We start from the raw sequence: 14,497 nt of genomic DNA on the forward strand, positions 1-14,497 counted from the left end.
TCTCTCTGTCTCTCTCTGTGTCTGTCTCTTTTTCTCTCTGTCTTATTTTCTGTCTCTCTCCCTCTGTCTCTGTCTCTCTGTATCTCTCTCTATCTCTGTTTCTTCATTCTTGTCTCTCTCCCATCCGTCATCTGGGTGAATGAGACCTTTGTAGAACATCTAACATTTAACAAAAGGAGATTTACTTAACGATATCATGGAAGGGGTGCATCATTGGGTGGGGAAGGTGCAGCAGTGGGTCAGAAGGCACAGCACCTTGAGCATCGACAAGTCAATATTTTCAAATCCAGTGTCAGAAGCCCCCACCACAATAATGATGGTGCCATTTATACACAGCTCTGTAAAGTCTTATATGAGCATTATATCACCACAATTTTGTGAGGTTAGTACTTGAAATATTATTATCCTCATTTCACAGATGAAGAAGCTGATTCTCAGAGATAAGTAATTTGCCCAATTTCACACTGCTGGTGGGTGTCAATATTAATAATAGTAAACCAAGATTTGCTATTGCAAATGTGCTATTTGCACATAGTAGGCATTCAATAATGCCGATTGACTAAGTCCCAATTCTGAGTTAGCCAGAACCTAGAAATTATTTGGGTGGGGGGAATGCCCTCTGTATTTAAAAATTCCTAAAGGCTTTCTCTCCTCCTACGTAGCTGGTGGCACACCAGATAATTCCAAACAGAATGACAAAGGCACTGGGGTAAGACCTATAGAGCAACAAATGAGGCCAGTTGACTCATTGCTGGAGTGTCACTATGAATGTATCCCCAGGGTGTCAGATGGTACAGGTAAGATGTTGTGGGTGGCCTGAAAAAATGAGATCAAGGTGTTTTTGTTTATTGCTTTGAAGTTTTATAATACCTACTGTTTACTCCTGGGCCCCTTTTGATTCATGGTGAAAACTGGAATCCACCCATTCTCTCCTTTTCCTGTCTAACATGCAGATGGGGCACATTTTGTTGCCTCCATCAATCCCTGCCCCCCACGCCCTCACACATGCACACGTATACCTAGCCAGTGGAAAAGAAAAAAGTTACTCACATTCATCCATCTCACAAAGATTTCCAGGCTGAAATGGGAGGGCTTTAGCTCTCCTGTAAGGATGAATAAATAGGTGAGCCTGTCCATTGTACCCCTGCAGTGGACCCTTAGCAAAGCTAGGGATTGACTCTTGGCAATTGGAAGCCTAAAACCTGGCCTCATGGAGAGGACAATAATCTGCTGTCTGGTCATCATCTTCTTTGGGACACTGGCCTCTAACTCTAACAGCTCCCCAACCCGTCGCCAGAGCAGGCTAGTCCAACTTCTACAAATTGTTGAACAGCTGAAAACGTGTGTGAATGACACGGTGAGTAAGAATAGAGCTGTCACCAAGGCACGAACAGCCCAAGGCTTTGATGCTGCTTGTTCTCAGTCTAAAAGGAGTCCCTTTCCCCCCAAAATGATATGAATGCCATTTTCTTTTGCTCTAGGATACTGCACTTCTGCTGACCCCCGAAAATGTTGAGGTAAGACCAGTTCTACTTTGCTCTAAATGTTTATTTTTTAGTATTGTAAATGGCTGATAAGGAGGAAATGTCCTGTCTTTGTAGAGCAAGCAGGAGTGTCATGCAGCATCAAAATTAAATCATTCATCCTAAAACAGTCCACTCATTTGGAATTAAATCTTGTACACAAGAAGGTATAAAATTCTGATCTAACTTTTGCTTGGATATTAAGCATTCTTCTATGACAAGTGGTCAAGTATATAAAGCACAGTCTATTGGATTATCATCTAAGGGGTTTTTTTAATATACGTCCATCTCTTGAATTTGATCTTCTACCGCTTCCAAGACATAGCTAGATAATCTATCATAATCATAGATGGATAGGACCATAGACAACATCTTAGCATCATGGGTTTACAACTGGAGGGGACCTTAGAGGTTCCTTATTTTCCAGATGAGGAAACTGAGGCACAGTGATGTCAAATGTCTTGCCTAAGGTCACACAGTTAATAAATGACCTAAGTGGGAGTCAGGTTCTCTGACTCCCAATTCAGTGACTGGATTCTCCAGCCAAGATTCTGCAAATCTACTTGGCTGAAATGAATATCCAGAGGCAACACAGTCTGCCTATCATTCTGCCTTGAGAAAGCACCTGAGGAGTAGGCACCTCATCTCATTTTCGATAGATAGGAAAAAACACAGAAAATTTGGATTCATACCAGGAGAGGTTTGTTCATTAAGGTGAAGAAAAATAATTAGTAGGATGGCTGAGAATAGGACATGGGGGTGACTATACTTACTTCTCTGGGCTCAGAGGGATTCTGAGTACTGTTGATCATTTAGGCATTGCTTATATGATGAATCATGAATTATTAAGCTACTTAAAAAGATATCCATCAGGATCCCAGGAAGGTTCATTTAGATAATACTAACTTCAGGCTGATTCTTGTTTGCACCACACACAGAAAGTGCTACTGGATTGTTTTTGCTGCTGCGCACTTGTGTTCTCAAAAAAACAAAAAACAAAACAAAACAAACAAAGGTAATCTTAGGAAGATATAAAGGGATCTGGGGGCCAGCACAGGGATGGAGCTAGATGTTAAACCAAAGAGTAACAAGAAAGGAGTTACTGTAAGTGAGTGTAAATAGTTGAGAAAATGAATGAGTCACCGTTACTCATTTATCCTAAAACTTATTCTGCACTGGTATTTACTGGATACACTTTACAAAAGGAATCGAACTAAGAGCTCCCTCCAACCAACAGGAAGGAGAACATTGTCCTTAGCCAATTCCAAGGGAGGATGCTTCCTAATACATGTGTTTGCTCATCCTGCTTTGAATATGTAAACAATGAGGCAAAATGAAAGGGTATTGTCTCAGCCATGAGACTTGTGCTCGTCAAATGGTGTCTGATACCAGTGATAAATGGCAGATTTAAGCCGTCCCCCCAGCAGAAAGGGAGAAAGTGCTTCATTCAGCTCACGGGTGCTTTGCTTCAATCTCCCTTTTGTTTAACCTTCATTTAAGCTGAGACCATTTGACTAGCCTTCAGAAAGATTCGAAAGTGATTGGGAATGAAGACATCTAAATGTTTCCTCCAGACTGTGAATGGTAGAGGTTGGTATAGCTTGGCGAATAGATATGATACAATACACCCAATGTTTATGAAGTACTTACCTAATCAGTGTGCGCAGAGCACTTTGCTGGGCTGGGGTTGGCTATGATACAAAGTATAGATGAGGCTCCATCCCATGGTGCAAGGACTGTGAGAGTCTACAGTAGGAGACAGGTCCCCAGTCTTTGTGTAGTTCTTAGTGGAATATTAGTTCAACTGTTGAACTTGGCAGTTAAGAACTGGGTCCAGATCCTTATGCTTTAATCACTGATATTCTTAGAGCCCCAATTTCTTCATCAGAACCTATGGTATTGGCTTTAAAGGAGTATCAGGAGGACAAGTGAAAATATATGTCAAATGCTTTGCAAAGTTTTCAACGGACTGTATCAGGCACTTGTGGTACCATGCATGGAAAGAAGGGTGAGGGAACTAAGCATTTATAGTGCACCTCGTATGGGCCAGGCACTTTCTTAAGCCGGAGGAGCTAGGTTCAAATCACGACCCCACCATGTGACCTTAGACTAGTTATTTTCCCTTTCTAAGGCTCTGTTTCCTCATCTATAAAATTAGAGGGTTGGACGGGGTGTCCTGTGAGGTCCATTCTGGCTGGAGGTCAATGATCCTTTTATAATGTCAGTTATGAAAATTATCTGTGTCAGGATCTCTCTAGCTACCCATCTTTTCAATGACCCAGTCCCTAGTTTCCACATAGAACAAAGGAGATGTGGCCAAGGGAGCTAAACAGCCCGAAGGACCTCTTTGGGTGCTCCTGTTCTGGAAAATATAGCAGAGTGTCATCAGAGAGGTGCAGGACCCCTTAGCATTCATCTGCTCTAATCCCTGGTTTGCAGAGGAGAAAAATGGAGCTAACACGGGCCATGCAATTCTATTTTAACAGCAGCAAACGCTGTCCCCTGTGAAATCTGAGACAGTGCACCTGGTTGTAAGCACTACCCTCGTCTCAGTCTCCTGCTGGAGAAAGAAGAAGGAGTGTGTCTCAATGGTTTGTCGCTGTGGCTTTTGACTTCCTTAGACTTCCCAAACTGATGGCCAACAAACTACAGCAGGGAACTCCATAGATTTCCTCTGACTAATTCATAATGGCCAAAGGTCAAGGAAAAGAGATACCCAAAGCTATCCTTCCCAATAGGACCTGGAAGAGCCAGGATACTGGCCCAGGGTCCCACGCTGCTGGAAGAACCGGGCAGCTATAGCAACACAGTGAGTGCTTCAGAGAAGCAGTGGGTGGACCAAGGAGTGTCAGCCAGCGTTTGTGTAGGGAAAGACCCAACATGCTTATTTCAACACAGTCCATGGTTCAACCAGCTTCTATTTCCATAGAGTTTCAGATTTTCAAAGCACTCTCCTCATATCAACCTGTGAAGAGTTAGCATTATAACCCCCATTTTACGGGTGAGGAAACTGAGACAAAGAGCGATTTGTCCTAGGTCATCCAGTTGGAGCTAGCATATGAATGTACTTCTCTTGACTCTGTTCAGCCCTTCTTCCATCACACCAAAGGACTTTTCATTGCATGTTTAAGGACGTTCAGATTAGATACCTTTCAGAAAGACAGTGTGGCATAGTGAATAGAGAGCTGGACTTGGAATCAGGAAAGACCTAAGGTAAAATTTCAGGCACTAGGAATTTTTAGTTGGGTGACCACCCTGGGCAAGTTGCTTAACTTGCCTGTGCCTCAATTCCCTCATCTGTAAAATGAGAGGGTTGAATTCAATAGCCTCTAGAGCTATTAGAGGAACCTAGATGTCACAGTGGACAAAGGATTGGCTTTCACTTCAAATCCATCCTCAAACATAGATATGTGACCTCTGCCTTAGTTTTCTCAACCATGAAATGGGGATAATAATGGCATCTACCTCCCAGGGCTGTTATGAGAATCCTCGTCAAGTGCTTAGCACCGGACCTGGCACATATGGTAGGCAATAAGGAAATGCTTATTTCCTTCTTCAAAGGTCCCCTCTCAATCTATGAGCCTATGATTCTATAACTAGGGGGTCAGGAGGGTTAGGGTTAGGAGCTGTCCCTCAGGAGGGACCTAGTTTTCAATTCTGGCTCTGCTACTTGCCAGCTGTGTGACCTTGGGCAAGTCACAAGTAGCTTTTCTGAGCTGTTTCTGAACCGGGTGACATAGAACTAAAACCATCTGCATTTAGTCTAGCTCCAGGGGCTGTGATATGGCTACCAGCACCTAGTCATAACCAAAGCACTACCCCTGCCAAAAAAAAAAAAAGTGTAATTCAAAGAGCACACAGGACTTGCACTAAATCTCCTTTTTAAAAAAGAGCCTGTAATCAATAATACCCTTGACCCAGCGGATCAGCGGGGTAATGATACAAGGTCTGCAGACCTCCATTCTTCTCTGGAGTCTAATTTTCTGTCAACACACACACCTGGAAGTGTTAACTCAGCAATCCTGAGCCTCGGTGAGAAACACTGGTTGCTCAGATCATCACGGATGAAACAGTTAAGGTTTTTCAGTTTCAGCTGGAAAATTTGCCTCTTTAATTATGAATATTATTTTTTTTCCAGTAAGTTAGGCCGGTAGTGGTTAAAAAGAAAAGAAAACGAGAGAAACTGAAACAAATGCGAGTATGTGGTTTTCAAGGAAAAATGCAGCGCCCGAGTTCACATTTAGAAATCGTTTCTCTTAAATAAGCATTTTGACAGAGCTGCGGAAGGGGGGCTGCCTGGCCCTGCTCGAAGCGGGTGGCCAGACTAGAGGGGAGGCTGAAAGGGAAAGGAGAGAAGAGGAACCGGCTCTTGGGGTGGGAGCGGCGATCACCTCATTGCAGGATCCCTTAGAAAGCACTTCGGGGAGACGCGAGCTAGCGGGTGGAGGGAGAGCCTCGGGTCTGCGAAGGATACAAAGCAGGGGGCACAGCCGGGGGTTCACCGCCCCGCCCCCCCCCCCGACATCTACGAGAAACTCCAAAGACGAAGGGTTGTAAAAAATTAACAAAAAAGTAACCAACTCATAGTATAGCAGACGGAGCACTAGGCTTGGAGTCAGGAAGACCTGGGTTCGGATGTCACCTCTGATACTTAGTGTGTGACTTTATGGAGGTCAACCTCGATGAGCCTCAGCTCCCTCATCTAGGAAATGGGGAGGCTGAACTCGATGGCTTCAACAATCCTCCCAGCTCTAAGATCCTATAAGAAGCAGGCACCCTCACTTGGCCGTAGAGTAACCCCAGTAAGATCCTACTTCTGAGCCTCGGTTCCCCAACCTGGACGGTGGAGGGACTGGGCCAGATTACCTTGACGGTCTCCTCGCGTTCTACCTCGATTCAGGATCCTACATTTTCTTAGAACCAGCTTTAACTTGATTCATTTAAACAACCAAACAATTGTAAGCTTTCTTTTTCTTTTTCTTTTTTTTTTAAGTGAGGCAATTGGGGTTAAGTGACTTGCCCAGGGTCACACAGCTAGTAAGTGTTAAGTGTCTGAGGCCGGATTTGAACTCAGGTACTCCTGACTCCAGGGCCGGTGCTCTATCCACTGCTCCACCTAGCTGCCCCCGTAAGCTTTATTTTTCAAGGTTAGGGGCTCTCCATTTTTTTTTCTCAGTTCTGATCCCAGGATTTGAACCCAAGCCTTCCTGATTACAAAGGCAATGCCATATGCATATCACAGCAGACTTTAATTGCTAGGCTCCACTTTCAGAAAACTCTTGATGCACAATCCATCACCAATCAATTGGAAGTAAGCTACAAGCCTTGGCAGGACAGGGGCTGGTACCTGGTTGTGCCTGCACTCCACCCATTCTTCCCTTAAAGGAATAGACTAATTCTCCTTGAAACTGTAGACTTAACCAGGTTCCAGAAGCACTCTCTTAGAGGATAAAGCTAATCCTCAACGATAGGTCCTCTACCCCAGGATTCTTAGAGTCAGGCAACATTCCTTAAATCTGGAGAGGTTTTCATTAAATTTTAGGCATCTAGGTCACATAGTGGTTAGAGCATTCCCACTCAGAGTCAAGAAGACTTGGGTCTGAAGCCTTGCCTCCGTTACTTATTAGCTATATGACCCTGGGCAAGACACTGAAAGTCTCTAGGACTCAGTTTCTTCATCTGTATAATGGCAATAAAATGAGTGCCCACCTCAAAGGGTAGTTTGAGGACCAAATGAGGTAATATATGTTAAGTTATTCACCGGGAACCTGAAAGCATCATATAAAAGCTAGCTATTATTATAGCTTAAATGTAACTTGCTTCACTTGGGACATCATCCCAAACTTGGAGGAAACTTCAATATTATCACAGTGGGATTGGGAGACCAAGATGGATTAGCCCTCTCTGCAGAGAAGACTTGGTGCCTTTTCTCTCTTAAACTATGGCTCTTTCCCTTAACTATGATCATATAAGAGAGAAAAGGGAGAAAGGTGACTAGATTCAAAAAGAGAATCCTGCTGAAGATTTAGAAGGAAGTAATGAGTTGCTGCTTTGATACTTTACGAATTGAAACTAATTTAAAGATAAATAGTTACAGAATCTGATTAGTTGGTTGTATTGATTTTATAACAGGGAAAGCGAGTTAATCTGCAGTTTTGTTGGTATGAGGCCACTCCTGGGTAAGGAAAACTCCCTTAATCAGTGCAGATTGGCACCATCTGTATAACCTTGCAGTCTTAGAGAATTGCCTAGAGTACAGAAGTAAAGTGATCTTATCCAGGGTTCACACAGCTTTCTAAACATTCAAACCGAAACATATTTTTTAAAAGATGTATTGATGGCTCACTAAGTGATGAATGGGCATTCCCCCTAGAATTTCCTGAACTATCCAGGGCAGGATACCAGGTAGAGATTAATGGTCAGCAGGTACCTAAAAGGCTGCCAGGTGGCAATGGGGTAGAGCCCTTGGGTCAGAAGTCAGGAAGCTTTAAGTTCAAATCTGGATTCAGACACTAGCTGTGTGAGCTTGGGCAAATCACTTTGACCTTTGGCTGACTTGGTTTCCCCATCTGTAAAATGGGGCTAATAAAAACCCCTCCCCTCCTCAGGTTATTCTAAGATCAAATGAGATGTTACTTGGGAAGCACTCAAGTAGCTGGTACACAGCCCTGGCACAGTGTTGATCGCTTCATTCCCTTCTTCAAGGTCTCTCCATGATCTGATGAGAGGCCATATAGAAAAGTAATGAAAATGCTGAACCCAGAAGACCTTGAGTTCAGATCCTGCCTCTGATCCTTATTTGCTCTGTGACCTTGGGCAAGTCACTTAGAGTTTATAGGCTGCTTGTTCATCTGTAAAATGGTTAAGAAGGAACCTGTAGTACCTTCCTCCATGGGTTGTTATTAGAACCCAATGCTGTCCATTCTACAAAGCACTTTGCAAACTCCTAAAGGAGGAACAAGAAGGAAAAGAGGGGCCCATATTGATGGTCTTCATTGCTGTCGGGAAGTACTGGATGAGGAAATTCCCTCAACTAGTGCAAGTGGGGCCCCCTTCTCTGTTCATCAGAGACAAGACACACAGATGTTAACCCCAGAGTCACACCACCTTATGTAAAACAGGAAAGTTTTAAACCTTCATAAACAGCATCCTAGATTTTAAACTGGAAAGGACCTCAGGGGCCAGTAAATCTAATCTCCCCACTTTACAGGTAAGAAAACTGAACCTGGGAGAGGTTAAGTGACTTGCCCTCGGACAGCACAGCTAATAAGCATAGAAGACAGGATTTGCAATCAGGTCTTCCTGACTCTATGCCAGTGCTCTAGCCACTGTTTAACTTAAATGCCGGTTATTAATAAATATTAATCCAAACCAATGAGAAAAATGGAATGACCAAGGCAGGAGAGGCCACTTTTTCTGCATGGTTTTTCTCATACATGTATAAACATTTTTTCTTTCAGGAAACATTGTGAGGAGCAGTCAGCTATTTAAATGTTTCCAGAAGGACCCCATTACAACCCTCAATAATGAAGAAAGAAAAGGAGATTTGATTTTTTTAATTAAACAACTCAGAAGGAAACTGCCTTGGAAGGAAGCCAAGAACACCAACTCAGTAAGCTTGTTGTCTTTCCCATCTACCAAGTTCTACTGTGAGCCACAAAATTGGCTATTCTAAGGTCTCTCCAAGGTTTCTTGGTTGTCCTTGGTTAAGTCTCATTTGGGGGGAAGGCACAGGCTCCAGACTGCAAAGTGCTGGAAACTCGAAGGTGCCCTTGAGGCTCAAGGTGAGCAACAAACCCAGGTACTCAACCTCCCAAGGAGTAGTATGGGTGCAGGGAGACTTGCTGTCATTTGTAATCTCTCAAATATCTTCTCCTAGATAGTAGTGTTCTTAACCCTCTTTCTTTCAATATGAGTGGTCTAGAAGCAAAACCATAATTAGAAACTGGAGCACTGGGGTGGGTGCCATTAACCATACCTGAGGTGTGGTTGGGGCAAGGAAGAGGTGAAGGATGGAGAGTGGAGTGGGGCAGGGGAGAGAAGCTCCTCTCTGCCCTTTCTCTAGTAGCTTTTGATTTAAGCTAATTAGTCTTTTTAACTTGAGGGTCAATGTGACATAGCAGATAGAGAGATGGCCTCAGAGCCAGTAAGACCCTGAGTTCCAGACCCATCTCTGACACCATAATGGCTGAGTAACTCTGATTCATCATAAGTATAAGCATTGTGGTACATGGGCCCTTGACCCCATTCTCTTATGGTCTTTTCCAGAAGACTGTCCATTCAATCATGCCTTGACATCTTCAACTGTTTCCTGTCTACTATTTCCTTTCCCAGTGTCTACACACGTGCCCAAGTCTCCCCATCCTGAAGGGGAAAAAAAACCTCGCTAAGACCCTACCTTCACCTCAAGTGATACATTTCTCTTCCCTTTCTTAGTCAAACTGTCTATACTTGTTGCTTCTACTTCATCTCTTCTCAATTATTTTTAAATCTGGCTTCTGACCTCATCACTCAACCAAAATAGTTTTCTCCAAAGTTACCAGATCTTCCAGTTGCCAAAATCTGATGTTCTTTTCTCAGCTCTAATCTTTCTTGAATTCTCTACCACATTTGACTCTACTTACCACTCACTCTCTCTTCCTGAATATTCTTTCCTGGGTTTTCACGACCCAATTCTATCCTGGTTCCCCTCCTACCTACCCATCTGATCTCTCCTTCTCAGTCTCCTGAGCTCCTCTTCATCTATATCCCTATCCAACTGTGAGCATTTCCCAAGGTTCTATCCTTGGACTTCTCTTTTTGTACCCCTCTCTCTGATGACCCTCATGAGCTTCCATCGGTTTAATTATCATCTCTCTCTATACAGCTGATGTACAGGTTCATATAACCAACCACATTCTCTCCCTAATCCTGTCCCTCACCACCAACTACTGATTGGGTATTTCTACACTGGATGTCCCATAGTATCTCAAACTTAACACATCCCCAACACTCTTCTCCATCACTGCCTCCAAACTTTCTTATTTCTGACAGCTTACATGCTCAGGAAGCAGGAAGACCAAAGCTCAAATCTGACCTTAAACATTTACTGTCTGTGTGACCCTTGGCAAGTCACTTAACCTCTGTTTGCCTCAGTTTTCTCAACTGTAAAATGGGGATAATAGTGCCTACCTCGCAAAGTTATTGTGAGAATCAAATGAGATAATATTTGTGAAGTGCTTAGCACAATGGTTGACATATAATGGGTGCCTTTTAACTTCTTGTTCCCTCCCCTCCTTCTGTTGAAGGCACCACCATTCTTCTAGTCTCAGGCTCACAACCTTGAATTATCCTTGACTCCTAATTCCCTAACACCAATTATCTAATAAATTTCCAAATTTTGCCCTTTCTACCTCCACAACTTCTCCCATATCAACTCCTTTTCTCTAATAAACCAACTACCAGATTCTGGTCCTGATGATTTCTTGCTTAGGTTATTTCAATGGCTACTTATTAGGTCTCCCTGCCTCAGTGTGTGTGCCTACTCCAATCCATTCCTTCACACTGATGTCCCGGGGGCTTCCTTAAATGCAGATCTGATCACATCATTCATTCCCCTACTCAGTAAACTCCAGTGGCTCCCTATTGCCTCTAGGCTCAAATATAAAAGCCCTTCACAAGCTGGCCTATCTTTCCAGTCTCATCATACGTGAATTACTCTTCTTCTTCTTACACACTACAGTCCAGCCAAATTACCCTGCTCTCTGTTCACACTCCATCTCTGTGCCTTGGCTCAGACTACCCTCCACATCTGGAATGAACTCCAATCTCACATCTGTCTCATAAAATCCCCCTCTTCTTTCCAAACAAAGTTCCAGGGCCAATACCTAGGACCAGGCTTGACTCAGGCCAGTAAGGAGGCAGACCTGGGATGAGAATGAAATGACACACTCATGTTCCCCCCAACACCACCTTTTACACAAAGCCTATTCTGACACCCAAAACTGTTTGTGCCCTCCTCTCCCAAACAACTTACATTTATTCTGTGTTTACTTATATATGCATGGATTGTCTTCCCTAATAGTATACAGATTCCTTAAAGATGAGGATTGCTTCATTCTTTGGGTTTCTATCCACAGCATCCATCACAGTTCCTAGTACAGAATAGACATCTCATAAATACTTGTTGTTGATTAATGGAATAAAGGCCATCCATCATCCCTGACTATTGTTATTCTCCCTTCCTCTGAGAAAAAGAGAGAACATGAGAGAGGGAGAGAGGAAGAGCGAGAGGGAGAGGGAGAGCGAGCAAGAGAGAGAGAGCGAGAGAGAGAGAGAGAGAGAGAGAGAGAGAGAGAGAGAGAGAGAGAGAGAGAGAGCGAGAGAGAGAGAGAGAGAGAGAGAGAGAGAGAGAGAGAGAGAGAATGAGAATGAGTCATGGAATGTTTTAATACCTTAAAGATAACTTCCTCATTTTAAAGTAAGAAAGCCTAAAGAGGTTAAGTGACTTAACAAAAATTATTTGCCATATTAGAACAAATGTGGGAATAGAATCTAGGACTCCAGGCTCTTGGCTCCAAGTTCTTTCCATTCTCCTCCCTGCCCCCACCCCCAGTAAAGTGACAGTGCAGGATATTGTCTTTCAGCTTAGTGGATAATAGGCAGGTGCTGTGTATGCTCTTCTAAACGGGATATTTTAGAGCTTAGTGCAATGCTTGGAATGTGGTAGGAATGCTCAATACCAGCTGGTTTCCCCCCTTCTTCTCTTCCTTTCCTTCCCTCCCCCTCTTTTTTGCATCTTTCCTTTCTTGCTTCCTCTCTCCCTCTTTCCTTTGCCCTCTTCCTCCCATTCTTCTTTCTAAGAACCCATGACATTAAGAGTGTAAATAAGTGCTTCTGCTTCTTGATTTTCCAGACATGCCCTTCTTGTGATTCCTTTGAGGAGAAACGCCCCCAAGAATTCCTTGACAGCCTGAGATCCCTTCTCCAAAAGGTATCTTTGTCTCTTATATCAATCACTTCTATCTCTACATGGGGACTGGGTTCTTCATGCTGGGATCACTGATTCTGTGTTGTCTTCACAGATGATTTCTTCTGATCAGCATCATCACCGTTGTCATGGCCACTGCACCTAATACATGAGGGAGGTGAAGATACCTGAAGCCCTAAGAGGAAGTTGGACACTAGATGACATACTCTAAGATCTTAATATTCTAACAGGGGAAATGCAGTATAACAGTGATGGGGGGAAAATGAGTTCAGATAAGAGTTGAAAGTCAGGAAGTTTTCCCAAATTACTATCAGGTACAAACCTTCCATACTTTGTTCTATCCTGGCTCTGATAGCTTGAGGGTAGAGTCAGCTCAGTCCATAGCCTCATTACTGAGGGAACAGACGGAGAGGCCATGTCCTCTGATATTCATCCTTCACTGGGGCACTGTCACTGGGAAATGAGGAAGGAGGACTTCAATGGGATCGCTCTGGATTCCATTTCTCCTCTGACAACCCTGGTCTCTTTATCATGCTTAATTAAGTACTGACTAGTTTATATTCATAATAGAAAGATGTCCCCATTCAAACATGAGGGAGAAGATAGAAACACAAGAATTAGGAAAAATTATTTTTTAAAAAACAAAACTTTTTTAAAAGAGAAAAAGATATAATTTTTAAAATCTTATCTGAGCAGCTTTTCCCCCCATCTTAGTATATTTTACATGTCAGAAGTGTAACTTATTTATACTTTGAAGGGAATTACTTTTCTAGCTTGTTACTAAGAATGTCGTTTTTTTCATAAGGATCCAGTGAAATATTTATATTCTATGGAAATGAAGAAATGTATTTATATAATTCATTTTTTGTCATAGGATTAGGGTATTGTGCCAGCAGAGGGTAAAAAAGGGTCCCTATCAAAATCCCCTTACCATTCATAGATTTAGAACTGGAAGGGACTTTAGGGGCCAGAGAATTCAACCCCCTCATTTTGTAGATGAATCCAGGGGGGGAAAAAAGCTAAGTGATATATGCTCAGCGTCACACAGCTTGCGATCCTGAGGAAGGATTTGAATTCCGGTCTTTCTAACTCCAATGCCAGTGTCCTATCCACTAAGTTCAGAGAAAGTATTCTGGGCCATTGAGGCTGCCACACTCAATTTTCTGCCTCCCTCCCATTCTCCAACAAAGCCTCCCTAGTGGACACCGGAGGTGGCAGGCAGCAATAACATCCCTGGCTTAACCTGAACTTTGAAGTCTTAAAACTGAACTCCTATGGAGCCAACATTGCAAAATTTCTTGCACCAATTTGTGTCTAGATGGGTTTGGGGGGAAAGAAATTTCCCTTTGTCTTAAATGTCTTAAATATATCAAGCATCCAAACAAGTGTAATGGAAACAAGCAGACTCTTCAATGACCTTATATGTGAAGCTAAATATATTTATAGAATGGGTTCTTAATCTGGGGTCAGTGAACTTTTAAAAAAATACTTTGAAAACTGCATTTCATTATACTTGCTTCCTTTGTAATTCTGTGTATTTTGTTGTATGTATCCAAAAAAAGATTACTTCCGAGAAGGGGTCCATAGGCTTCACTAGACTTCTGAAGGGGCCTATGACTCAAAAAGGTTAGGATCCCCTGCTCTGAAGGAATAAAATTGTTACCACAAAGTCATAAGCTAGTTCAAGAATCCCCTATCTCTGTCAGAAAGGTCTTTGGAACATGCCAAAGAACAGAGAATGTGTGGGATGTTCAATGCTCTGGGTCTATTAGGAAGTGAGAGAAAAAGAAATCTGTCATCTGTTTTGAAAGGGAAGTGTACACCACCCACCTACTAACTCAGGTGGAGGATAGTTTCATTTAAATAGCTGGTTCCAAACAGAAATATTTGCAAGACAATAATTCTTCCTTAGGACTTCAGCTCAATTACCACACTGGGTTCTGAAATGCTTGACTATTTTGGAAATGGCTGGCACACATGATGACAACTATGACCATGTACATGT

The 14,497-nt window shown here is 42.8% G+C and overlaps 1 protein-coding gene across 1 annotated transcript; it reads left to right on the forward strand.

Annotated features, from left to right (window-relative positions):
- The first annotated feature begins 1,207 nt into the window (after positions 1-1,207).
- Positions 1,208-12,637, forward strand: IL21 (interleukin 21). The gene is made up of 6 exons (XM_043969617.1): positions 1,208-1,357; positions 1,482-1,517; positions 5,561-5,568; positions 9,000-9,135; positions 12,418-12,495; positions 12,587-12,637. The coding sequence occupies exons 1-6, from the start codon at positions 1,211-1,213 to the stop codon at positions 12,635-12,637; spliced, it is 456 nt and encodes a 151-aa protein (XP_043825552.1). The 5' UTR covers positions 1,208-1,210.
- Positions 12,638-14,497: the final 1,860 nt, after the last annotated feature.

This window comes from Dromiciops gliroides, chromosome 6, assembly GCF_019393635.1.
Source record: "Dromiciops gliroides isolate mDroGli1 chromosome 6, mDroGli1.pri, whole genome shotgun sequence".
Classification (NCBI taxonomy): domain Eukaryota; kingdom Metazoa; phylum Chordata; class Mammalia; order Microbiotheria; family Microbiotheriidae; genus Dromiciops; species Dromiciops gliroides.

Bases quoted from the DNA above. Each gene is read 5' to 3' on its own strand.
- IL21 (XM_043969617.1), top strand. From the start codon at position 1,211: ATGGAGAGGACAATAATCTGCTGTCTGGTCATCATCTTCTTTGGGACA. The intron at 9,136-12,417 runs GTAAGCTTGTTG...TTGATTTTCCAG, and splicing joins AAGCCAAGAACACCAACTCA to ACATGCCCTTCTTGTGATTC. The intron at 12,496-12,586 runs GTATCTTTGTCT...TTGTCTTCACAG, and splicing joins TGAGATCCCTTCTCCAAAAG to ATGATTTCTTCTGATCAGCA.